This window comes from Hemicordylus capensis, chromosome 16 (assembly GCF_027244095.1).
Source record: "Hemicordylus capensis ecotype Gifberg chromosome 16, rHemCap1.1.pri, whole genome shotgun sequence".
In the NCBI taxonomy this organism is placed as follows: domain Eukaryota; kingdom Metazoa; phylum Chordata; class Lepidosauria; order Squamata; family Cordylidae; genus Hemicordylus; species Hemicordylus capensis.
The window spans coordinates 2,179,467-2,206,678 of NC_069672.1; the positions used below are offsets into that span (position 1 = coordinate 2,179,467).

Genomic DNA, 27,212 nt, shown 5'->3' on the forward strand with positions numbered 1-27,212 from the left:
CAACGATTCAGAGGCACCTTGCCTTTTAGGCTGGGGGTTCTGTCCTGGATGTGGGTTCTGGACTGGTTTCCCGGGAAATGCACATTTGTCCTGCCTCCACATGGAGCTTTAGGCCCTGAATTGATGTCATCAGCCTTGCAGCAAGGACTGCTCCTGAGGTATCTGGATTACCTCTTGCAAGTAATATACCGGGCCAAGTCAGTATCAATTATTAATCATCACCCTGAACTCGAGAGAGGGGACATGCCCGGGCTGCAAGGTTAGGAAAGGGTCCCCCGTTGTAAATCATGCAGGGATCAGCCAATGAGCCGTCTCCTCCTAAGTGTCACTAGGAGCTGCTGAGTGGTGTTGATATCGCAATGGAAATCTCTCTTCTTCCCTTACATGCTTCTTTATTGCTTCATAAACATATTGCATCACTCTGTTTGACCTGGTCTCTGAAAATGGGATTTGTGCTTCTCTCCTCCATGGAGAGGAGAGCTGGTGGGGTGATAGCAAGCATGAATTGCCCCCTTTGCTAAGCAGGGTCCTCCCTGGTTTGTATTTGAATGGGAAACTACATGTGTGAGCACTGCATCCCTTAGGGGATGGGCCACTCTGGGATGAGCACCTGCATACGTGTGTGTAGAATGTTCCAGGCCTCCTCCCTGGCAGCAGCTCCAGATAGGGCTGGGAGAGACTCCTGCCGGCAACCCTGGAGAAGCTGCTGCCAGTCAGTGCAGACAATACTGAGCTGGAGACACCAAGGGACTGACTTGGTATAAGGCAGCTTCCTATGTTCATCCTTCTAAATGGTCATGGAATGCATTGCATTTCTGAATGCCCTTTTCAGTGGGCACTCACTGTCATTCATTTTAGTGTGTTCCCTAGGGCAGGGATTCTCAACGTTGGATCTTCAGATGTTATTGGACTTCAGCTCCCATAATCCCCAGCCCCAGTGGCCTTTGGTTGGGGATGATGGGAGTTGAAGTCCAATAACATCTGGACACCCAGCATTGAGAATCCCTGCCCTCGAGCATCTGCTTTGCATGCAGAAGGTTCAAAGTTCCCTCCCTGGCAGCATCTTCAAGATAGGGCTGGGAGAGACATCAGCCAGTCTGTGTAGGCAATACTGAGCTGGATGCACCAAGGGTCTGATTCTGTAGAAAGCAGCCCCCTATGCTTTTGCCACACCCATGGGGACACAAGCAGAGGTCAGGACTGGGACTGGAACAATCCCACACGCAGCTGGCACTTGGTCTCCTGCAGGTTCTCTGGTGGGTTCAGATGTGACGGGAAACCACCGTTGGATCCTGGGGTGTTCTCCTAACTGTGGTTTGAACGAAACCAGAGTTTTGTACATAACACGGAACTGTGGTTTAGATGCCACTTAAAATATCTATTCTCTTCTCTCAGCCCAGAGAGGGGAGTGTCGAAGCCAGGCCTTGACCAATTTTCCTTGGATCAAGGTGCCAGTCTAAACATTTGGGAGCCAGGAAGTGGACACTGCGCAGAATTGCGACAGCCCTCTGAAAAGATCCACCCATTGCTAGGCCTTGTTTCTGTAAATGTTGACCATATGGAGGAAGCATTTCACTCACATGGCCACAGGGGTGGCTACAAGTGCCGAGAGTGGAAGGGCTCTGCTGTCAGATATTCCCCTAGAGATCAGGGCCAGGTCTAGCACCTGCCTGGCATGCAGGAGGTCCCAGGTTCACTCCCTGGCAGCATCTCCAGGTAGGGCTGGGAGAGACGCCTGCCTGACGCCCTGGAGAGTTATAGCCAGTCAGGGGAGACATTCCTTGGAATGCATTGAATTTCCAGTGGCCAGTCGTAGATTCCGTGCATTCCTATGGCCATTGGGGAGGAATCCGTGCATTTCCGTGGGCATTTCCTGTCATTCATTTTAGGATGAGGCTGTAGCTCAACAACAGAGCACCTGCTTTGCATGCAGAAAATCTCAGGTTCAATCCCTGGCAGCATCTCCAGGTAGAGCTGGGAGAGACGCCTGCCTGGAACCTGGGAGAGCCGCTGCCAGTCAGTGCAGACAGTACTGAACTAGATGGACTAGTGGTTTCATAATAGGATCAAGGGTCTGACTCAGTAGACAGCCGCTCCCTGTTAATGGGGTGGGGCCCATAGCTCAGAGGTAGAGCCTCTGTTTTGCATGCAGGAGGTCCCAGGTTCAATCCCTGGCAGCATCTCCAGGTAGGGCTGGGAGAGATGCCTGCCTGGAACCTTGGCGAGCTGCTGCCAGTCAGAGCAGACAATACTGAGCGACATGAACCAGGAGCCTGACTCGGTAGAAGGCAGCTTCCTCTGTTCTTATGGCAAACAGGCTGGGCAGAAATCTGAAGGGACCCACAAAGGAAGAAATCCAGCTCCAAGGGACAGAAAGGATAGTGACGACGCATCTGGCAGTCACGTGCCGACATAGCCACCGCTCATCCTCCTGGCCATATTTCCACGCACAGTTCCACCATGTGGCAGACATTTATATGGCTTAAATATAGTCTCATTTTTTTGTGTTGACAGTTCCATTTACTCTGGCTCTATAAATGTGATTTTGAGTCCCGGGAATCTGAACCGTCTCCCCGCTCTCTGCCCTCCAGTTCTTTGGGTCCATTGTCAATTAATCACAGGAGCAGCTGGTTGTCTTTGATTCCCCACACAGTGAGGGGAAAAAAGGCTGCAAATGATTTCCGGGCAGGTGGGCGGGAAGGATCCACCATTCTACAGGCATCACTTTTGTCCTCTGTTTAGAGATCTCTGGCTTTGACAGTCTCTCTTTTCAGAAAGCATGACAACTCAAACAGCCCAGAGGTTCTCAACCTTGGGTCCCTAGAGATAGTTGGACTACAACTCCCATCACCACCTGGCACCAAAGCACCAGCCATTGTGGCGGGATGCTGGGAGTTGTAGCCCAGCCATCTGTGGGGACCCAGGGTTGAGATTGAACCCCTGCAGTTATCCCTGCTAGCTGAAGAAAGAGACACCTTTTTAAGGTGGTGATTCTCTTGTGTTTATCAGGGGGAGAGCAACTGGCCCTATCCAGTCCCAGCACAGCATTCCTCCAGTGGCTGTTGCTGGTGTCTACTTTATGTTTGTTTTTTTAAAAAAGATTGTGAGCCCTTTAGGGACAGGGGACCATCTCATTTATGTATTATTTATTTTTCTGTGTAAACCACTTTGAGAACTTTGGTTGAACAGCGGTAAAAATATTCTTGTTTGTCGTCATTGTTACCCATTCCCTTCTGCACTTTAAGGGGGATCTGCAGCCTGGATCATAGGAACACAGGAAGCTGCCTTCTACTGAGTCAGACCCTTGGTCCATCTAGTTCAGTATTGTCTACACTGACTGGCAGCAGCTTCTCCAACCTTGCAGGCAGGAGTCTCTCTCAGCTCTATCTTGGAGATGCTGCCAGGGAGGGAACTTGGAACCTCTCCATGCAAGCAGGCAGGCACTTTTGCACTGAACTATGGTCCCATCCCCTAAGGAAAAGATCTAGGCTTGCCATATTCTGGCTTTCCAAATCTGGGTGCCTAATTTGCATATTATGTAAATTGGTTCGAAAATGATTTTTGAGCAGAATAGTGGCTGCACGTTTTGCTTCATAACGCCACTTCTACAAGGGCTAGAGCTTAGCTTTTTTTTTTTTTTAAAAAAGAAAGCTGAAATCCGGGCGTATCTGGGTGGGCTAAGTAATCTGAGTGAGATGCTTAAAATCTGGGTGAACTCCGAAATGCCAGGGGGCATGGCAACTCTAGGTATATCTTACAGTCCTCACACATGTCGTCTCCCATTCAAATGCAAACCCTGCTTAGCAAAAGGGACAATTCATACTTGCTACCATAAGACCAGCCCTCTGGCTGGACACACTCAGTCCACAAAACCTCACTAGGCCCCGACCTCAGGCCCTGAGGGTCCCTGTTGAAGCATGGTTGGAGTTCCTTACATCTCCCATCTTCATCCAAGGACACGTTTAGGCCTCTCTCTGTTTTCCTCCCGACATTCCACTCTCCATAACATTTGCATGAAAAATCACAGCTCTTCCCTGCCCTGGGGGATTTGTGCAAAACTGTGATCTGTCTTTGGCATGCAGGCCAATTGTTTCAGTTAACAAGTATGCTTGCATTGTAACGGATTGCCTGGTTTTGCCTGGTTTCTATGAAAATGGGTCCTTGTTTTTAAAGACAATCTGTCTAGGAATTGAGCAGTGGATGAATGGATGTCTTTATCTCTCAAACGATGTGTCATGCTTGAGGTTAGGCAGCAGAGGGTATTGTTGCTTCAGGAATTGATGCCCAGCCAGCAAAGCAGGCTTCCTCGCTTGGTGACAGGCAGCCCTCTGTAGTTGTTTTGCTCTGTGCAGGCCAAAGGTTTGCATTGCCGGCCTTACTACCTTCACACCAGAGCACACCACATAGGAACATAGGAAGCTGCCTTCTATCGAGTGAGAAAATTGGTCAGTTTCACTCAGTGTTATTGTCTACACAGACTGGCAGCGGCTTCTGGTTGATAGATAGATAGATTGCTTAAATGCTGTCAAGTCAGTGTCTACTCTTAGTGACCACCTAGATAGATTCTCTCCAGGATGATCTGTCTTCAACTTGGCCTTGAAGGTCTCTCAGTAGTGCCTTAATTGCTGTGGTCATCGAGTCCATCCATCTTGCTGCTGGTCATCCTCTTCTTCAATTTCCTTCGACTATCCTCAGCATTATGGACTTCTCAAGGGAGCTGGGTCTTCGCATAATGTGAGCTGGTCTTGTGGTAGCAAGCATGACTTGTCCACTTAGTTAAGCAGGGTCCGCCCTGGTTGCATATGACTGGGAGACTTGATGTGTGAACACTGGAAGAGATTCCCCTTAGGGGATGGAGCCGCTCTGGGAAGAGCATTTAGGCTCCAAGTTTCTTCCCTGGCAGCATCTCCAAGATAGGGCTGAGAGAGATTCCTGTCTGCAACCTTGGAGAAGCCGCTGCCAGTCTGTGAAGACAATACTGAGCTAGATAGACCAAGGGTCTGACTCAGTATATGGCAGCTTCCTAGGATCCTATTTCCTAAGTATGATAGTTTGAGCCTGGTCATTTGTGCTTCGAGTGATAATTCTGGATTGATCTGGTCTATGATCCATGGGTTTGTTTTCCTGGCAGTCCATGGTATCCTCAAAGGTCTTCTCCAGCACCAAAGTTCAAAAGCGTCAATGCTTTTTCTATCTTGCTTCTTCAAAGTCCAGCTTTCGCATCCAAGGTTGCCGACAGGAATCTCTCTCAGCCCTTTCTGGAGATGCTGACAGGGAGGGAACTTGGAACCTTCTGCAAAAGTTCTCTCCCACTGAGCTATGACCCCATCCCCTAAGGGGAATATCCTACAGAGCTCACATACCAGTCTCCCATTAAAATGCCAACCAAGGCAGACCCTGCTTGCTACTATAAGACCAGCTCTCCTCAGTATAAGGCATCTTTCTAAGTTGAAGATGAGGCCAAAGTTCAGTGGTAGAGCATCTGCTTTGCATGTAGAATGTCTCAGGTTCCATCCCTGGCAGCATCTCCAGGTGGGGGCTGGGAGAGACCCCTGCCTGAAACCCTGGAGAAGCCGCTGCCAGTCCGTGTAGACAATATGGAGCTAGATGGACCAAGGGCCTGACTTGGGAGAAGTCAGCTTCTTATGTCCTGCAAGAACTCCTCAGGTGTGGATGCCCAAGAATAAATCGGGCGAGCAATTTTTGAAGTTTTGAAGTTGAGCAATTGCTGAAGCTCCCATCTGGAACATGCCGTATGCCTGAGCTGTGAGTAGCGTCCAGGTTTTGGGCAAAAAATAGGGCTCCAGAAAAAGCATGTGCTAAAGCACCAGCAGAAAAAACAACATGTGCAGGACCTCCTTTTGTCCCCGAGACCTTCCCTGAGAAGCGGGGTTGGATTTTTGGAGAGGAGAAGCATCTGCTGTCTGCTCCTGAAGGGACCACCAGCCGGCTGAGCCACCCTGGCCTGATTGTTTTGTTTTGTTGTCTTTTGCAAACATTTGCTTTTTATTTGTTTGCTTTTGTATTTCAAACTGCAAAGTCTAGAGTGCCATAGCTGAAAAGCGGTATGTAATGCTGCAAATCCGTGATCCTATTTTTCAAGTAAAAAACAAAAACCTTCAGTGTGAGAGCCGTTTCCTCCACACAGGACTGCCCTTTTCTCAGTGCTGGAAGGGCCCAAGAAAAGAGACGGAGCCCACTCTTAGCAGCTCTCAGAGGAAAGTGCTGGGAAGGGCTACGCTTCCCAGCACTCTGCTCATGTCTTCCAAGCAGGGGTGGAGCTATAATTGAGCGTGCGGGTTCAGAGAACCCACGCCTTCCTGCCTCTGGGGCCGCCTTGGAACTTGCCATCTGGGTTTCAGAAACTACTTTTCCGTATGAAACTATTGTGTTGTCCACAGAATTTAAGCAATTACAAATTCACTCCCCGCCACCCCACCACTCTCCTCCTCCTGGGAAGGAGAGCTCGTCTTGTGGTAGCAAGCATGAGTTGTCCCCTTTGCTAAGCAGGGTCTGCCCTGGTTTGCATTTGAATGGGAGACGACATGTGACTGCAAGATATTCTGCTTCGGGGATGGGGCCGCTCGGGGAAGCGCATCTACCTGCTTGCCTCCAGAAGGTCCCAGCAGGTTCCCTCCCTGGCAGCATCTCCCGATAGTTCTGGGAGAGACTCTTGCCTGCTACCTTGGAGACGCTGCTGCTGAGACTGAACTGAGCTAGATGGGCCAAGGGTCTGACTCTGGGTATGGCAACTTCCTCTGTTCCTCCTGCCGCAGGGTTCCCCTTCTACCCGCACCTACCCCATCCCCAGCGGAGATGAGAGGATTGTGAGCCTGTTGGGGACAGGGGGCCATCTTGTTTATGTACTATTTATTTTTCTATGCAAACCCCTTTGAGAATTTTGTTGAAGAGCGGTATATAAATATTAGTTGTAGTAGTAATCGTAGAACACAGGCAGCCTATGCCCTCTCTACCCGAATATGGTGCAGGGGCGCGAGGCCTGAAAGGGGAACACCCGCACCCCCAGACCCACTTGAACCCTTCCGCCTCCCGGCATGGGCAAAGTGGGAAGGGTCACCTCTGCATGCTGCCAGGGGGACAGAGCAGCGATTAGTCAGGGAGCCGCATTAAGGGTGGAGGGGGATGATCCGCCTCTGGCCCCCAAGCCTTACACACAGGGAAGTAATCCACAAATGCATCTGAGCACCAGCAGTCAACGTGCCCTCTCGGCTACGGCAGCCTCACCAGCTGACTGGGCGAGCGAGTGAACGTCTTCCTCCAGCTGCCGCCGGCAGTGCCCCGGATCCTTCTGTCAGCCTTCCTCCCAGGATGCGCTGTGAGTTGAGTGAAATCCAAACGGAGCGAATGAATTTGCTCAGCTGAGCAGCCAGAGGGAATCGAGTGTTGCCCCTGGTGGTGTTCCAGCCAGCGGCGGGGATTGGGGGGAACGGCACGTTTGCACGCTTTGGAGAGTTGTTTATTCTGTCGCGGAGAATCACTGTCAGGTCCCGATAAGCTGCTCCAAAGAGGGCGTCTCAGCTGTCACAAGCGGGGTTCCTGCATGGATAATTTGCCGAGCTCCGTTGGCTGTGTTGTTCCAGCCGTTCTTTTCCAGCTAATGAATAGCTCCATATCGCTCCAATTGTTCAAATATTCTGCTCCCCCCATCATAATTGGGGGGGGGTGCTTGTTCGGAGAAGTTTGCCGAGGTGCCTCAGCAAATAATTACATTTCCCTCATTTACCTATGTCTTTGAAATGTTCCACACCGTGCAGCGCCGTGATGGGGCTTTGTGGGGCCTGCCTCCTGGTTTATTAACAGCAAACGTAGAGGCTTCTCTGAATTCTGGAGTTGACAGCAGCTTTCCCCAGTTGACCACCAGATGTAAAAAAATCTGCTGCCTCCCCCCCCCAAACAGGAGCATAGGAGCATAGGAATCTGCTATATGCAGAGTCAGACCATAGGTCCTTCTAGCTCAGTATTGTTTACCCAGACTGGCAGCAGCTTTGCCAAGGTTGCAGGCAGGAGTCTCTCTCAGCCCTATCTTGGAGATGCTGCCAGGGAGGGAACTTGGAGCCTAGATGCTCTTCCTAGAGCAGCTCCATCCCCTGAGGGAATATCTTACAGTGATCACACTTCTAATCTCCGATGCATTCTATTGGTGCATTCTCCATATTGGCTGCCATCTTTGATGAAATGGCACAACTTGGGACCTTCTGCTCTTCCCAGAACGGCTCCATCCCCTGTGGGGAATATCTTCCAGTGCTCACACATCAAGTCTCCCATTCAAATGCAGACCAGGGCAAACCCTGCTTAGCTAAGGGGACAAGTCATGCTTGCTACCACAAGACCAGCTCTCCTCTCAAGAGCATAGGTAGCTGCCATATACTGAGTTAGCCCAGAATTGTCTACATTGACTGGCAGCAGCTCTCTAAGGTTTCAGGCAGGAGTCTCTTCCAGCCCTATCTGGAGGTGCTGCCAGGGATTGAACCTGGGACCTCCTGCATGCCAGCAGGCAGGTGCTCTTCCACAGAGCTATGGCCCATCCCCGAAGGCAGGGGTAGGCTACTTGGGGCTCTCCAGAGGTGGTTCAACTACGGCTCCCATAATCCCCAGTTGTAACAAATCATGGCTGGAGGGGACAGGAGTTGAAGTTCAACAACATCTGGAGGGCCGCATCCCGCATCTTCACCCGCATCTTGGGTGAAGAGAGCTCAGTTCAGGGCTGTGACTAACGGCCCCTGGATACTCCTCTGCCTGCGTTAAACCCGCTGCCCAACCCATCCTGGCCCTTTTAGACCCTGGCCCCCTGGATGGAGAGTGGAGCCTCCTAGCCTGGATTCGAGGACTCCCAGAGAGGTCCTGTCAGCAAAAGTTATAGCCCGGAAGGGTGCTTAATGGGGACGGCAAGCTCCCCATCAAGGATCGCCTCTTGCCGCTTGGAAGCCTGAAAGGATTTCAAGTGGCGTTTGTCCAGCAGCCTCTCCGTAGTGCAGCGCGAACCGGGAAGGTTGGGGGACCGTCTCCAGCAGAAACCGGCGTGATGGAGGAGCAGGTTAATCCTTCTATTAAAGAGTCATTATCCAGGTGTCATGAGGAAAACATTTGCTGTAATCACAGACTGTCAGGGAAGGATAACGGAGGGAGGCATTAAAACATCAGCCCAGAGAAATAAATCGTTATTCTATTATCTTTTATTGCAAAATGGTGGGAAAAATGGCCAGTAACTCCTGACAAGCGGGTGGGCCAGGCAGAGCGAAGCCGGGTTTCCTGAAGGATGGGGGGTGGGTGCCTATTCTCAAATGTGGGCTGCTGTGCTGCTCAGAGCCCTCCTGAGTCCCCAGCGGATTCATGCGGGCGAACATCAGAACAGCCCTGCTGGATCAGGCCCAAGGAGGCCCATCTAGTCCAGCATCCTGTTTCACACAGTGGCCCACCAGATGCCACTGGATGGAAGCCTACAGGCAGGAGTTGAAGGGGGCTGCCCTCCCTCCTGCTGTGACTCCCCTGCAACTGGGACTCAGAGGCATCCTGCCAGTGAGGCTGGAGATGGCCTATAGCCCTCCGACTAGTAGCTGTTGATAGACCTCTCCTCCATGAAACCTTCCAGGTTGTTGGCTGTCACCACATCTCGTGGCAGAGAATTCTACCAGTTAATTATGTGTTGTGTGAAAAAAATAGTTCCGTTTGCTGGTCCTAAATTTCTTGTCAATCAGTCAAATTTCCCGAACACACCAGGAGACTGAGGGACCCTCAGAGGAGGAGGACTGGGTGGAAAGACCTTCCAGCAGAAGGCCTTGAACCTGCCTCGATGCCCGTCCCTGAGGAGGACCCCCTTCCAGGGACCCCCGGACCTGCCGGACCCTACCCTACCTGATGCTTCACTGACCCCCCCCCCCCGTAAGACCCCTGGAGGAGAATGCTGGGCTTCCTCCACGCTTAGCTGCAGCCAGCCCCCCTCCCACTGGGGGATCCTCCTAGCCACACCCCAGCTGCTGATTTCCTCAGTACATCCTGAAGTCCAGAGCCCCTGGCCCCCTCAGGATTTGCCGGGAAGCCTGCTCGGGGCCCCCATCTCGCCATTGTAACCTGGAGCCTAGTAGGTCTCCTTGAGAGGAGGAGTAACAGCAGGACTCCTTGGGAGCAAACTTTGTTTGCAACTGCAGGAAAGAAGCACAGCCCTTCTCAAGGGCTTACGGCCCTTCCTCTTCTGGGCGAGTGGCCGGCTACAGCCTTTGGACTAGCGCTCGCTTCCTGAGCACTCTTGCTGGCTCTGCTCTGGAATCCTTGCCTTGCCTGTCCCAGCCTCTTCCTCGCTGCAGTCTTCTGTGCAGAGAACAACCTGGCCTCTACTCCTTGGCCAGATCTAACCCTGGGATGGTGGCGGCGGCCGTGGAGTCCCTGCCTGCCCTGCCCTGCCCTGCCTCAGCCCCAGAGTGGTCGCCTGGTCAGCCTTCCGAGACTGGCACGTGACACACTCAGCCGTCTTCTCCAACACTCAGGTTGGCTTTACGAATGCACCTCTCTCTTCCTGAACTTCTACTCCAAAGGGACCGCCATGTTCCCTGCTCAAGGCCAGCTAGCAAAGGTTGCAGCAAAGGACTGAGGAGGAAAATGAAAACTTGCCTTCCTAGGTCAGGAATGCCCATTTCCTCAGTGCTTTTGAATGGAGCAAGAATCACCAGAAGATGCAGACGCCGTTCACCTTTTTCCGGCCAGAATTCACTCCAGAGCAGGGAAAGAAGGGGCGTACATACTGGCCCGTTTGTGCCATCATCCGATAGTCATGGGCGCAGCATTCACTTTCCTGAGATGAGATGAGAGCTGGGCTTGTGGTAGTGAGCATGAATTGCCCCCTTTGCTAAGCAGGGTCTGCCCCTGGTTTGCATTTGAATGAGAGACTCCCTGTGTGAGCACCGTAAGATAGTCCCCTCAGGTGATGGGGCCGCTTTGGGAAGAGCACCTGCCTGCTTGCATGCAGAAGGTTCCAAGTTCCTTCTCCAAGAGAGGGCTGAGAGAGATTCCTGCCTGCAACCTTGGAGAAGCCTCTGCCAGTCTGGGAAGACAATACTGAGCTAGATAGACCAAGGGTCTGACTTGGTAGAAGGCAGCTTCCTATGTTCCTAACCTGAGGACTCTGATGAAGAAACAGGGTGCAAACCCCTCCCCATTCCAGTATTCACAAGATTCTGGACTCCCTGCACAGAATGAAGAAGATCAGGTGTGTCATGCAAATGAGTACCATGTTTATTATCTAAAAATGTATGTTCATCATGATGTAGTATGTAAAACTTTAGGTAGAAATTCAGTAAATATTCATCTTTTTTTGAAAACAAAAATTGCAAAATCTAATAATCTAGGTTACTTTTTAAAAAAAAGTACAATTGCTTCCTTCTGAGTAAGAATCTTTCATCCATTACATTAAGCCGTAGCCAAACCCTGAAAAATCTCTACTCAAGAGGGATAAATGAATCCTGCTCTATGTACATGAATGAACAGTTAGGGAACCCCGGATGCAGGCCAAGGGTCGAAACGCATTTGGCTTATCCTACAAATGTGAAAAGGACAAAGGATCTACAAGACCAATAGACTGTGATTATATTTTGGGACTGCCAGAGAGACTTTACAAATTATAATTATGTCGAAAACCTGTTATAAATTATACAGATATCTCAATTATGTAGGTATCTCAGGCTATCAAATGTCCTACTTGGTTGTGTTTACTGTTCTTTCATTCCAAAATTCCATTTTGAAACAAGATAAGTTTCTAGCCCTTGAGCTTTCCGAGAAAAAATTGAGTGCTGAATACCAAAAAACCAAAAAAATCGGAAACTGTGACAGGCAGGCAGGAGTTCCTGAGCAGATGAGTTGATGTCGAAAGAGATCCCTGAAGGCAGGAAGTTTAAAATGAAACAAACAGGAAAAAAACCTTGAAGAGCAGGGAGAGATTTATCAGTGTCTCTCCCAAGCGAGATTTTGTGTCATGCCCTTTGGGGGCCTGCTGGCCATTGAGCCAGGTCCATTTTCAGGGTCATCTCCAGGGGATGCAGAATGCTGGCTTCAGATGACTGAAGCCCTGATATGTTCCAAGAGTCTAGATCACCCAGAGGTTAGCTTGGCAAACGATACTCAGTTGAGTGAAATGCTGATAACCGACACCATTGCGCCTCATCCGTGGGTCAAACCAAACCACTCTTCACGGGAGGGGACTGTAGGTGGCACAGTGGGGCACACAGGACTGTCGAGCTGAGCCTAGCCGAGCCGGCCTGCTTCCTAGCTTGCTGACTAGAGACCAAAGCACGGCACGGAAACTGGCATGCAGGCAGTATCACACACTTGTACTAGAGTGGGAGACGATGCTGTCAGGGTTGCCCGTGAGGCCAAGGCAAGGCCAAAGCAAAGCAAGGTCAGTCTGCAGGACCTCAAGGGGACTCTGAGCAGTGTTCTCTCTAATTTTTTCATCTGTGTGCGGAGTGAGTTTTGTTTGGGGCGGCAGTATCAAGGCAGTGTGTGTGCATTCAGAGTGGGTCCTCCTTGATCCAACCTGGACAGGATCTAAAATTAACAGAGCTGACATCAAAAAAATGTGAGTGCTCACACATGTGCATGCCTTAGAAGAAACACTGCCTCTGAGCCCTCTTCCTCAGAGGCAGCTGAAAAAAGCAATGCATAAAATATTATACAACATTTTTAAATAAAACTATATATGGGAACACGGGAAGCTGCCAGGGGTCCATCTAGCTCAGTACTGCCGACTCTGACTGGCAGCAGCTCCTCTCCAAGGTTGCAGGCAGGAGTCTCTCCCAGCCCTACTTGGAGATGCTGCCAGGCATCAGACCTGGAACTTTCTGCTCCGCCAAAGCAAATGCTCTACCACTGAGCTACAGCCCCACCATAAATTAATCACAAATGAGCATCAGCTGATCATACATTAGAACTTCCACCATATGAAAGTGTATCAAAAGCCTCTGCTTTGCAAGCAAAAGCTCCCAGTTTCCATCCCTGGCAGCATCTCCCAGTAGGTCCAAGGGAGACCTCAGTCCTACCTGCAGCCTTGGAGATCTGCTGTCGGAGTAGGTGATACTGAGCTAGATGGACCATGGGTCTGACTCGTAGACGGTCGCTTCCTGTCTATCTCTGTTCCTAAGTTCCAGCATGTTATAGGGGAAGATGGCTTAGTACTACTGTGCAAGCTATCTTGCAGGGATGTTTAATGGCATGTATTTATTTTTGTTTTGTTTATCAAATTTGTACGTTGCCCCAAACTTTTGTCTCCGGGCAGTTAGCAATAGCATAAAACAAGTCAAAAACATATACAAAAACTTAAAACAAACTTAAAACTTAAAAACACTATTTATTTAACATATGCGTCTCTGGTCAGTTTACAACAAAAGTAAAACATGAGTTAAAGCAAAAACAAAAAGTTTCAAATGTTACAACAATTTTAAAATTTTTAAAATAATATTTAAAAACCACGTTAAAACCATTAAAACAATTTTAATTAAAAGCCTGGGTGAACAGATGTGTCTTTAAACCGCCCTGGGCCAAATTGGGAGGTGCGGTATAAAAATTCAATTAATAAATAATAAATAAAGACTTTTAAAAAGCTGTCCGAGATTTATCAGGGATGCTTTACACAGAATATAAGGCAGCTTTGTCGACTTCTTTGAAAAGTGGTACATCAGTGTTCTTCATAATCCTAATTCCCCCATGAAGCGTTGGAGAAACCCCAAGGCTCCTCGGGACACAGCTGGAGAGACCACTGCGACCAGCTGTAGGTTGTTGTGATGACCACACTCGAGGGTCAGCTCTGTTCTCCCCACTTGTCCTCCCCAGACCGTTTACTTTCACACAACATTGGACCATCCCAGCATCGTCATGGTCGTGGAGGTGGCGGCAACAGCCAGGAGACAGGATGGGACCCAACTGGCTCAGTCGTGTGGCTTCAGCATCCTGCGGTTATTCAGCAGCAGATCGGAGCCGGCAGACCTGGGCTTGAAGGACAAAAGGTGCGTATGAGTTGGTGTGGGATGGCAGAGGTCGATTACTGGGTCCTGGGGGTTGTTCACACAATCGGGACTCGCAGGTTAAACTTCTCAGGCCGGCATCTGTGTTGACCGGTGCGGGGGCGGATTTGGTCTCCAGCTGTTGTTGAACTACAACTCCCATCATCCTCTGCCACAGAGGTGTCCCCAACGGTTCCTCTATGGAATGTGACTTTAAAATTGCCGCAAACTAGAGAAGGCCTGGGGAACGTAGTTCTGGCTTGTGGCATTTCTTAAAGAGTGGAAGGGACTGAACCGTATAAATATCTGGTGGCAATGAGTTCCAAAGGTGAGGAACTTGCATTTGCAAACTCTTGCTTTAGGAGTTTACGGGTGCTCTGTCCCTTTTCTTCCCAGGCTCAGTCTGTATTACGGGACTCCACGGGCCCTCTTGCATCCCCTCTTCCAGGAGCCGATGGAGAGTAAGTTACAGAGGGCCCCTTGCCTTTTTTATATGCTAGCCATGGTGACTTCTTTATACAGAAAGTGTTTAGGTCCAGACATTCTGATGCAAGCAAAGCAGGAGCTCAAAGGGGAAGGAAGGAAGGAAGGGATGGATTCCTCTGGAGGGGAAAGGCATATTGGGGGATACAAGGGAAATGGAGACGGTCTGTGGAGTTTGCAAGATTCGTGAGTAAAGCTAAGAGAGGGGGTGCCTCCCATTTTAATTCTGATTAAAAATATGTCTCAACTTTCAGCAGTCTGCAAAACACTGATCCAAATTTGAAGCAGAGGGTTTGAGGGGGCCATTCATATTTAAGCCGTGAATCCTTTTTGTATGACTTTTCACATGATTCCTCCCTTAGCCCCAGTGCCTTCCATGCAATCCCAGACAGGGATTCAAATCGATTTGACTTGAATCTGGGTGATTTGAGTGATTTGAATTGGACTCTAATCACCCCTTAAAAGGGCAATTCGATTCAAATTTGAATTAAATGTCCGAAACGGAATTTGAATTCGATTCGAGAGCCATTCGCATCTTTGAAAAACCAGTCAGGCCCCCTGATTGGTTTTAAAAAGCTGCCCAAACAGGGTCAAATCAATTTGAATCAAATTTGCAGACCCAATTCTAATTCGAAACCAATTTCCTTAATTTGATTCGAACCTGAAACGAATGTAAAAAAGAAAATCATTCCATGCACATCTCTAGTCAAAAGCCTCTCTGTTCTGTGACATACCACCGCCTGTCTACATCGCTTGCTGCTTCTCCTCCTCGCCCCCCTTTTTAGAGAACAAGCATCTGACCACGATGGAGGGCAGTCACCTTCTCTGCACTTTGCATCCCCATCCGCCCCTGGAAGCCATCTACCACCTCCTCCCGGAGAACACCCTGGTCTCCAGCCTCCAGAGAATCCCCGGTGTCTTAGCCACCCATGAAGGTAGGTCTAGAGCATGCTTTTATTTTGCAGGTCCGGGTGCCGCTGGAGAGCCAGTCTTGCAGTAGCTAGCAGGAGTGGCCCCCTTTGCAAAGCAGAGTCCACCTTGGTTTGCGTTTGGGCAGAGTCTGCTGGAGTCGATTTTATTTGCATTTAGTCATCGGACCATAGCAAAACAAATGGAATAAATCCAATTTTATCACCAAACACTTTAATAAACAGTTTATTACCAAAACGTAGCACACAGGGCCGGATAAAAACTAAAAACAGACAAAAACCAGTTTAAAAACAATAAAATCCAGTTAAAAACAAACAGATTACATAAATCTATAATTAAAATAGCAGATCTGCTGTAAGTTATTCCCTTTAGGGAATGGGGCCATAGCTCAGGGGAGAGCACCTGCTTTGCATGCAGAATGACCCAAATACTGCCTGGCAGCATCTGCAGGTAGGGCTGGGAGAGACTCCTGCTGGAACCCGTGGAGAGGTGCTGCCATCCAAGGCGGCGGGGTTCATGACACATGGCAGTGATGGCAACCTTTTACACGTTGTATCGCTTGTCGTGGGAAGCTGCTCACCACAGATGGACACTCCGAGAGCCTCTTGTGCCTGGGAGAGGGACATAAAGTGGAATCTTGCCTGGTTTCTCAAGGTTTCACCAGCCTCCCGCTCACAATTGCTCCTGTGGGAGCATGCTCCTCAGGCCCTCCCACCCACCCACTCCATCAGTGAAAGCTAATATGCTTTCCCCACTGATGGAAACTTTGGGATAGGCACCCAGATCCAGAGTGCCTGCTCCTGCAGTGACCACGGGAAGCATCTCTGAATACGGGCACCTGAGTTCGGGCCTTTCTGTCCTAATATCGACGCCATCCTACTTGGATCCTTGCGGCATTGCCTGCCTCGACAAAACCAATAACCCAGAGTCCCCTTGGAGTCAGCAAAGGATAAACGTGGGGAAGAATAGAATAATTGGCGCTTTGGCATGTTTGTGTTCAGTCAGTCTCTGGGCAGGGGCTGCTGCCTGTCAGAGTAGACGAGACCTAGAGCAGGACTGGGTTAACCTGGCCTTCCAGATGTTGTTGAACGAAAACTCCCATCCTCCCCAAGGGGTGATTGTGGCTGGGGCGGATCGGAGCTGTAGTTCAAGACAACCCAAAAGAACCCACCACCATCTAACAACCTGGATACTTAAGTATTAAACCAGTATGCATGGAAGATACAAAAGTGCATAAGTGACATAAATATAAAACCACTTCCCAGTGGCTGGAAATCTAGTATGAATTGAGGGAAAGTCCTTAAATCAGATGCTCATACACGCCATAAACAAGCATGTTCTATATTTGTTTGCACCATGGGATGATAGGGGTAGTTTCTGTATGTGTATTAGTGTTATTCTTTACATGCAGTTATTTATTCATTGAGATAATATATTATTTGTTTATAGAAATAGTTTGAAATCTCATTGGCTACAAACTAAACATCTGGCTCCACAAGAGAGTATGATTGGACTTTCCCTAAATTTATTCTGGATTTCCAGCCACGGGGAAGTTTGACTCATGCAGGACTGACCCGCAAGTTGTGTATCTATTTGGGGGGATCTCGGCAGCAAGGCTGATTGTAAATTCTAGATAGATATTTGTGGTTTTATGTCTAGATATTTGTGGTTTTATGTCTATGTTACTTATGTGCTTTAACTATTTTATACATTTTGTCTATATCTAAGCGCTATAAGAGAGTGCCCATTAAATGTTTTTCTGTAGTACTAGCTGGGCCGGGCACAGAGCATCTGAGCCTCTAGCCACCTCCCCCCCGCCCACCGCCACCTCCCCCCTGCCCGCCACTGCCGTTTTCCCCGTTGCCGTTGTTTTCTCTCCCCCTGCGCCTGCCCGGCTTCTTCTTTCCCCTGCCCGCTGGCCTGGTCGCCATTGCCACCTTCTTTGCCAGCCGCCATCACCACCATTTTGCCCGCCAATCCCTCACCGTTTTGCCCACCTGCGCGGCGTGCGGCCCGCCGCCTCTTTATCCTCCCGCTCATCCTGCCGCCGCTCAGATACTCGCCGCAGTTTTCTTTGGCTGCCACTGCCACCACTTCCCCCTCTCCAACCTGTCCCATGGCTAGCCTATCCGGCAGCTCCCTGAACTCTCGCGAGAGCTGCCACGCCTGAGATCAGCCACGGGTAAGCCTTAGAGAATTAAATCTATAGGTTTCCCCATCCCATGGTTTTCTGAGGTACTGTATATCTCCACGATTTATAACTTGGATAGCTTTTGTATCTTCCATGCATGCTTTTTAAATACTTAAGTATCCAGGTGGTTAGAGGGTGGTGGGTTCCTTTGGGCTGCCTTGTGCTTCAGGTTGAACCCACTCGGGTCCTTTTTCTGCCTTTCGGTAGTTCAACAACATCTCGAGGGCCAAACCTGCCCTGTCTTGACCTAGAGGGACCAAGAGTCCGACTCGGTGTAAGGCAACTCGGTGTGTTCAGCCTTCTGATGTGTAGGGTTCCTTGAACAGACACGTCGATGTGGCAGAGAACTGGGGACCTTGGCTGCGTAACTGGCGATGGGCTTGTGCCTCACACATGGGAGTGCTCAGTCAGCACTGTAGGGAATCTTCTCTTAGAGTTCCTGTCTTACCCTTTCCCTTTGGCAGGGTTTCTCTCTAGGACCATAGGGAGCTGCCTTCTGCCGAGTCAGACCATTGGTCCCTCTAGCTCAGGATGGTTTGCACAGACTGGCAGCAGCTTCTCCAGGGTTGCAGGCAGGAATCTCTCTCAGTCCTATCACGGAGGTGCCAGGGAGGGAACTTGGAACCTTCTGTATGCCAGCATGCAGACGCCCTTCCACTGATCTACGGCTCCATCCCCTCAGGGGAATCTCTTCCAGTGCTCACACATGTAGCCTCCCATGCAAATGCAAACCAGGGTGGACCCTGCTGAGCAAAGGGGACAATACATGCTTGCTACCCCAAGACCAGCTCTCTCTCTCTCTCTCTCGTTCCCAGCTGAGGGATAATGACTGCAGGCATTATCCATCCTCAGAGTACCTGTCCTCAGCTTACTTGCTAACGCACATACAATCAATCATTCCTCGCCATTGCCCACAGCAAACTCAACCAGAGGGTTTTTTTAAAAAACTGGCGAGTTGCCACAGAAATCTTTCAGCCACTTCTGGCACGATCCGGCATCCACCAGATTCGGCCACTCCTTCCTGCTTTGAGCTGTTGACTCTCCACTCCACTATCTTTAACTGACCAAGGTCTGTGTTGTTGTTATACAGCAAAACCACTGAAGGGCGAGAGAGGCCTGAAATCTTTGCACCAGCTGTGAGCTCTCTTTGGTTTTTTTACAGCCGCCTTAAATGTTATGGCTGCAGCTTAAAGCTCTTTCCTCCGAGAGAGGTATATTTGGAGGCTACGAGGCTCCTTTTGTCCAAAGGTTGGTCAGAAAGCACTGGGAAGATTATCAGTTCTGGACAAGCTGGTTGAAAACCTAGGGGATTGGTCTTGCAGCCCTTGCAGGGGCGCTAGGGTTTAGAATACGATGAATATTGATATACCACTTTTTAACCAAAGTTCCCAAAGTGGTTTACAAACGAATGAATGAATGAATGAATGAATGAATGAATGAATGAAAAGGCTCCCTGTCTCCAAAGGGCTCACAATCTAAAAAAGAAACATCAGGTAGACCCCAGCCACAGCCACTGGAGGGATGCTGTGCTGGGGCTGGATAGGACCAGTTGCTCTCCCCTTGCTCAGTAAAGAGAATCGCCACTTTAAAAAGGTGCCTCTTTGCTCAGTTAGCCATGATCATGGAGTGTCAGTGTTGGAAGGGATCTTGGAGGTCATTTAGTCCACCCCTGCTCAGAGCAGGGATCTGATACCTCACCCCTCAGAGGCGGCCATCCAGCTCTGCTTGAAAACCCTCAGCAAAGGAAAGCCCCCCACTGCATGAGGCAGACTGCTCTGCTGCCCAAGAGCTGCAGTGGTTTGAAAACTTCCTCTTAATGCCTGGCTTTAGTCTTGTGATTTCACCCATTGGTCCCTTGGGGACAGCGAACCACCTTATTCTTTTTTTTTTAAGTATAAACCACTGTGAGTGCTTCTGTCTTGGAAAGTGGCATATAAGTAGCAGTAATAGTAGTCACTCTGACTGCTAAGAAACTCCTCCTATGGACTGGGCTAAACCTGCTTCCTTGTTCTAGTCCTGCCCTCCGGAGCAGCAGAGACCAAGTCGACTTTTCCTGCTGCTGTGTGACAGCCCTTCTGGTCTTTGAAGATGTCTCTCCTACCTCCCCTTGGTATTCTCATCTGAGAGCCAGCATGGTGTAGTAGTTAGAGTGTTGGACTAGGACCGGGGAGACCTGAGTTCAAATCCATGAAGCTCACTGACTCCGGGCCAGGCCCTTCTCTCTCAGCTTAACCTACCTCGCAGGGTTGTTGTGAGGATAAATAGAACCATGTGCACTGTTCCAGGCCCCTTGGAGGAAGAGCAGGCTGTAGATAAACAAACGTGCCCCCTCTCCTTTAACCATTGCTCACAGTTTCCCAGAGACCTCATCGTCTCGGTTACCCTCTGCTGAACCCCTTCCAGTTTCTCAACGTTCTCCTTGAAATGTAGGGCCCAGGACTGGACACAGGATTCCAGGCGAGGACCATTCTAATCCTAGAATGTTAGAGTTGGAAGGAACCTTGGAGATCTTGGGAGGAGAGGTGGCCTTGTGGTAACAAGCAGGAATCGTCCCCTTTGCTGAGCAGGGTCTGCCCTGGTTTGCATTTGAATGAGAGACTACATGTGTGAGCATCTGTCTGTCGATATCTTTCTCTTAGGCGTACCCGTCGTTAATCCCATGCATGGCAGCTCTTGCGAGAGTTTGTGAACAAGCTGTCAACAGGGGAAGAAGGAAATGTGGCACTGAACAGGCTTGTGGGCGGGCGGGAGGAGGAAAATGGTGATAGCAGTGGCGTGTGTGCGGGCGTGGGGGAGAAGGAAGAAGATGGAGCTGGAGGGAGGAAGAAAACGGTGGTGGCAGGGGGGGTGGAAGAAAATGGCAGCGGGCAGGCAAAGAAAGCAGCGGTGGTGGAAGACTGGGGAGAAAACAGCCGCGGAGGGAGCACTAGAGGCTCAGATGCTCTGCGCCTGGCTTGGCTAGTTGTAAGATGTTCCCCTTCGGGGATGGGGCCGCTCTGGGACGAGCACCTGCCTGCTGGCATGCAGAAGGGAGAGAGACTCCTGCCTGCAACCTTGGAGAAGCCACTGCCAGTCTGTGAAGGCAATACTGAGCTAGGTGGACTAATGGCCTGACTCAGTATATGACAGCTGCCTATGTTCAGGAGATGGACCGTAGCTCAGTGGCAGAGCATCTGGTTTGCAGGCAGGAGGTCCCAGGTTCCCTCCCTGGCAGTAGCATCTCCAAGAGAGGGCTGAGAGAGATTCCTGCCTGTGACCTTGGAGAAGCTGCTGCCAGTCTGTGTAGACTGTGTAGACCAGCGATTCTCAGTGTGTGGGTCCCCAGATGTAATTGCACTTCAACGCCCATAATTCCTAACCAAAGGCCACTGGAAGTCCAATAACATCCGGGGACCCACACGTTGAGAAAGCCCTTGTGTAGACAACCCCTTAGCAAGGTGGAACAATAGTTTGACTCAGTATAACTTATGACTCTCTGTCTTCTAGTCCAGCTCCCGGCTCAGAGCAAGAAACTTCTATTGCGCCCCCTGTCCAGCCTCTGTTTTAGAACTTCTATAGAAGTTCTATATTTGCGTCCTCCAAAGTTCCAGCGCCAGCCCCTCCGTTCTTGTTTGTTCTCCTCAACCGCAGCGGCTTCCCCGTAAATACTACTTGGTTACTGGACAGGAAGGAGCCGAAGGCCTGAAATTGGCTTCAAATGGGCACTTCCTGACAAATGTACCCAGTAATTTGATCCACCGAAGCTTCTGATAACTGCCTCTGTGACATGGAGAAGGTATATTTGGCTCCCCAAATTGAATTAAGGCAGATTCTAGTGTTAGCCGAGCTAATTGGTTAGCAACTCTTGTTTCTAGCAGGTTCCCGCAGCTCTTAAAAGTGTTCTGCCAGCCAGAGACGTATTATTTCACTCTATTGCTGGGTGCTTTATATATTGCCTGGACCTTGCCTCCTAAATGCATAGTGCAGCTTCAGTAATGCTCACTTGCCGATCTCGGGAAGGAGGAGAGGAATCTTAATCAGCAGCCTCTTTGGGGGAGTCGGGTTCCGGGGAGGTCCCCTGCCTCTTCCTTCCCCCCTGGGGCTACGGGCCACCCCTCCTCCTTCCGGCCACGTAGGTTGCAGGCACGGCAGGGATGTAGGAGGAAGCAGCATTTCTCTCCAGCTCAGGGTCTCTGATTGTGAGCAGACCTCCCCTCCAGAAACCAGGCATGGGGTAGGCACAAATTTGGGAACAACAAGCCCTTTCCCAGCCTGCATGTTTCTGGTGTGGCTAGCCAGGCAGCAAGTTACGATTGAGCTACAGATCCAGAAGTCCCCGGTTTCAGATCTCCGCCCCTGCCTCCAGCAACCTGCTATTCTCTCAGCTTCCGCCTGCTGTATGGAGATGGTCGTGTCTACCTACCTTGCAGGGTCGCCGTTAGGATTGCTGCAGTAGGGGATGCAGGCCAGGCTCTTTTTTTGCTTTAATTCTTGGCCCTTTTCAGTCTCCAGGTGCTCTCAGTGATATTTATTATGTGGCAGATAATAAATATATTACTGTTGCTTTTGTTAATGTTCTTAGTATTATGGTTGGCAGACATCTTGACTAACGAAGTGCTTGCGTAGCTAACAAAGCTGTGCTAGTGCAGAGAGGATGGGGCTGTAGCTCAGCAGTGGAGCATCTGCTCTGCATGCAGAAGGTTCCCGGTCCAATCCCTGGCGGCATCCCAAGGTAGGGCTGGGAGAGACTCCTGCCTGGAACCTTGGAGAGCCGCTGCCTGTCAGTGTAGACAATACTGAGCCAGATGGTGCAATAGTCTGACTCAGTAGTCAGCAGTTTTCTAGGGGATGGGGCCGTAGCTCAGTGGAAGAGCCCCTGTTTTACATGCAGAAGGTTCCAGGTTCAGTCCCTGGCAGCATTTCCAGGTAGGGCTGGGAGAGACTCCTGCCTGGAGTTTCTTGGAGAGTTGCTGCCAGTCAGAGTAGACAAGGCTTGAGCTACGTGGGCTGCTGACCTGACTCAGTAAAAGGCAGCTTCCCATGCTCCCTTGCCGCCAACACCCATGTCTGGCTGGTGGGAACTCAGAGGCTGGTCTTTGTGGCCCAAGGCTTTTCAGGTGGGGTCAGCTCTAAATAACGTCCCACGCCTCCCAAACAACAACAACAAAACACAGAGACTGGTTTCCCCCCATGCTTGGATTTCTTCCGGCACAACTTTCTGCCAACTAGCCAGGGAGGTATAAAATGTGGAGCCGGAGGGCAAACAGCTGTTTCTTGGCCTTCCTGATGTGCTGTCTCTGAGTGATTGGTTGCCAGAGGCTTTTCTGAAGCTGAGCACAGGCGGCATCCGCAGTTTCCGTGTGTGTTTATTAATTGTACTTGGTTCTGTTTTTGTTTCCAAGTGGGAAGTTTTCTTTTTGCGTTCTGAGATTTGATGCGCTTGGCTGCTTTTGTAGGCCTGCCGTTGATGCTGCCTCTCCCACAGGCTGATGCTTCTGCTGATGCTGCGTGTGAGGAAGGGGCTGCTTCAGGTACGGCACAGGCTGGGGGCCCTTAAGCCTCCCAAACTGCCGGTTAAAAAGCACTCTCCTGCTCTGGAAAGTGCCCCCCCCAACTCACAGGGTTTTGTTTTTAAAAAATATTCATCTAACAATGACTTCAGCTGTCATTGCAATGCAATTAAAAAATAAAAATGCATTATGGAGTGATTGATGAATTCATATGCAGAGTTTGGACTGTCAGGCTTGGGCGGAATTGGTCTTGAGAGACGGGATTGTGCCATAGTTCTGTGGCAGAGCGTCTGCTTCCCATGCAGAAGGTCCTAGGTCCCATCCCTGGCAGTATCTCCAGGTAGGGCTGGGAAAGAGCCCTGCCTGAAACTTCAAGAACTGCTGCCAGACTGTGTAGACAATATTGAGCTAGATGGACCAGTGGTTTGACTCAGTAGGAACATAGGAAGCTGCCATATCCTGAGTCAGGCCATTGGTCTATCCTGCTCAGTATTGTCTTCACAGACTGGCAGTGGCTCCTCTAAGGTTGCAGGCAGGAGTCTCTCTCAGCCCTGTCTTGGAGATGTTGCCAGGGAGGGAACTTGGGACTTTCCGTCCTTCCCAGAGCGGCCCCATTATCCCCTGAGGGGGATATCTTTCAGTGCTCACACTTCTAGTCTCCCATCCATATGCAACCAGGGTGGACCCTGCTTAGCTAAGGGGACCAGTCATGCTCGCTACCACAAGACCAGCTCTCCTCTCCTATAGAAAGCAGCTTCCTGTGTTTCTAGTCTGCTAGGCTGACAGACACCATGTATCTGGCCCTTAGACTCTACAGAACACCCTGAAATGAATGGCAGGAAATGCCTGTCTTTAAAAAAAAAGTTTTGATCAAAGATCAAATACAAAGTTTAAAAAACAAACAAACAATAAATTTGTTGCTGCCCCGAGACTGTGGAATGCAATCCCTACTGAAATACGATCCTCCCCATCTCTGACAATTTTTAAGGAGCATTTGAAAACCCACCTCTTCACCCAAGCTTTTTCAGCTTTTAAAATTTTTAGGTTTTAACGTGTTTTGACTTTTAAATCATCTAAATTGTTTTAAGTTTTTGTGTATGTTTTTTAATTTGTGGTGTTATTGTTAGCCTCCCAGAGACAAAAGTTTGGGGCAGTGTACAAATTTGATAAATAAATAAATGGCAGCTAGGAATGGAACATCCATGTTCATCTGTGTCTTCTGCTGTGGAGCGATCATAGAAGAGGACTGCTCCCTTCATCTCCTGGCTGTTGGCTTCCCAGAGGCTTCTGGTGGGAGGCTGGACTAGATCCAGAAGAGTTCTTCTTATGCTTTCAGCCTGTGCTTCTCTCTCTCTTTCTCTTTCTCTCTGCAGGTGACTTCTTCCAGAAACCGCGGCTCATGAAGACAGCCACATGGTACCTGGAGAAGCTCTCCATCCATTTATACCCTTCCTTGGAGAAGTTTGAGGAGGAGCTCTTGGACTTGCTTGTGAATGATCAGGTATAGCTTTCCCAGCTACTGATTGATTGATTGATTGATTGATTGATTGATTGATTGATTGATTAAGTGCCGTCAAGTTGGTGTCAACTCTTAGCAACCACATAGATAGATTCTCTCCAGGATGATCTGTCTTCAACTTGGCCTTGACGGTCTTTCAGTGGTGCATTCATTGCTATTCCATTTTGTCTATCCGTGTGGTTTTCTTGGTAATCAAGAGCCTCCTGTATTAAATTTGGTTATAACCTAGGGTTATTTTTAGATAATTTCCATTAATTTTATTAATTTTATTAATTCAGTCCTGTTTTTTATCATGCATTAATTTTTCTGGTTTTGTGATTGCCTGAGCAGCAGTGTCCTGGAGGGGTGGGCATAAATATTGTACATGAGTAATAAATAAATTATTACAACAGCTATAATTGCTTCCCCCTGCCCCCAAGTCCTGCTATGCTGCCTCATCGTGGCGGGTGTGTGTGTGTGTGTTTCCTGGGAGGGATGAGTGAAGTACACTGGGAGGTATACTCCCAGTAGGGTCGCTCAAAGTGCGAAGGTCATCCCAGCTGCCCAGCTCCTCCAGTAATTCCCCCCAAACAAACAAAAATTCCTCCAAATTCCACACAAAATGTCCCAACATGGCTCTGCCTCTAAGAGGGTCTCCAAACCCGAAATGTCCCCAGAAGTGTGAAATGTGTGCACAGGAACCGTGAATGGCCAAAATTCACCCCCGCAATAGTTGAAACCAGGTCTGTCTTGCTGAACCACACACAACCAAAACCACAGACAGAGAACCTGTGAGAATTGAGGGCCTCCTGGGATAAAAGGATAACATTTAGCCAAATTGACTGATCTTATGGTAATGTGCATGAATTCTCCCCTTTGCTAATCAGGGTCTGTCTTGGTTTGCATTTGGATGGGTGGGTGACTCCCTGCGACCACCAGCTGCTGGTGGCAGAGCATCCTCTTTGCATGCAGAAGGTCCCAGGTTCAGTCCCTGGCAGCATCTCCAGGGAAAGACTCCCGCCTGAAACCTTGGAGAGCTGCTGCCAGTCAGAGCAGACAGTACTGAACTCGATGGACTAATGGTCTGACTTGGCAGAAGGCAACTTATAAGAGGGAAGGAAGCTACCACTGTAGCTGAGTGGTAGAGGATCTGCTTCGCATGTAGTTGGTCCCAGGTTCAGTCCCTGGCAGCATCTCCAGGTACGGCTAGGAAGGACCCCTGCCTGGAACCTTGGAGAGCCTCTGTCTGTCAGAGCGGACAATACTGACCTACATAGACGAAGGATCTGACTCAGTAGAAGGAAGCTTCCTATGTTCCTAACACTGCAAATACTACAGGTGAAACTCGGAAAATTAGAATATCGTGCAAAAGTCCATTAATTTCAGTAATGCAAATTAAAAGGTGAAACTGATATATGAGACAGACGCATTACATGCAAAGCGAGATAAGTCAAGCCTTAATTTGTTATAATTGTGATGATCATGGCATACAGCTCATGAAAACCCCAAATCCACAATCCCAGAAAATTAGAATATTACATGGAACCAAGAAGACAAGGATTGTAGAATAGAACAATATCGGACCTCTGAAAAGTATACAGTGTACTGTGCTTGATTGACCAGCAAACTCGCCTGACCTGACCCCATAGAGAATCTATGGGGCATTGCCAAGAGAAGGATGAGAGACATGAGACCAAACAATGCAGAATTGCTGAAGGCGGCTAATGAAGCATCCTGGTCTTCCACATCAGTGCCACAGGCTGATAGCATCCATGCCACGCCGCATTGAGGCAGTAATTGCTGCAAAAGGGGCCCAAACCAAGTACTGAATACATATGCATGCTTATACTTTTCAGAGGTCCGATATTGTTCTATTCTACAATCCTTGTCTTCTTGGTTCCATGTAATATTCTAATTTTCTGGGACTGTGGATTTGGGGTTTTCATGAGCTGTACGCCATGATCATCACAATTATAACAAATTAAGGCTTGACTTATCTCGCTTTGCATGTAATGCGTCTTTCTCATATATCAGTTTCACCTTCTAATTTGCATTACTGAAATTAATGGACTTTTGCACGATATTCTAATTTTCCGAGTTTCACCTGTATATTAAAAGACCTCTAAAAAGATGGTTCTTCAGCAACTTTCTTAAAACCGGAGGGTGGGAGCATGGTGGACTTCTTCTCGGAGGGAGTTCCAAAATCGAGGAGCTGCAACCAAAAAGGTCCTGTCTTTGTTGTGTGTAGGCTGTGCCAAACAAGAACATTCCGTTCTGCTGAGTCCCAGTTGCTGAGGGCGTGGAGAGCAGACTCTCGGCTGGCATGCCCTGCCTGTGGGGCTTTCCAAAAGCATCTGGCTGCCCCTTGTTGGAAACAGTATGCTGGGCTAGGTGAGCCCACCTTGACCTGACTCAGCAGGGCTGCTCTTATCCTTTTAGCCTAGGCTGTCCAAATACTGCGCTTAGAAAAGCTGGATTCTCTCACCTGGCTAAATTCTGGAACTTGCACAGATTTGCATACTACCTTTGGCTTTGTATACTTTATTCAGCATGTGTTTTCCCCTCACCGTTTTGCATAATTTATTCTAAACATGTTAGTCATGGCGAAGGGCAGG

At 49.3% G+C, this 27,212-nt stretch overlaps 1 protein-coding gene across 4 annotated transcripts in view; it reads left to right on the forward strand.

The window, feature by feature from the left end:
* NPHP4 (nephrocystin 4) overlaps positions 1-27,212 on the forward strand; it is a 117,282-nt gene that overhangs the window by 10,766 nt on the left and 79,304 nt on the right. For all 4 annotated transcript variants that reach the window (XM_053280691.1, XM_053280690.1, XM_053280692.1 and 1 more), the window contains 4 exons: positions 13,837-14,009; positions 14,403-14,467; positions 15,275-15,424; positions 24,473-24,600. In XM_053280691.1, the coding sequence (XP_053136666.1) occupies positions 13,837-14,009; positions 14,403-14,467; positions 15,275-15,424; positions 24,473-24,600 (516 nt within the window). The remainder of the gene's footprint in view (positions 1-13,836; positions 14,010-14,402; positions 14,468-15,274; positions 15,425-24,472; positions 24,601-27,212) is intronic.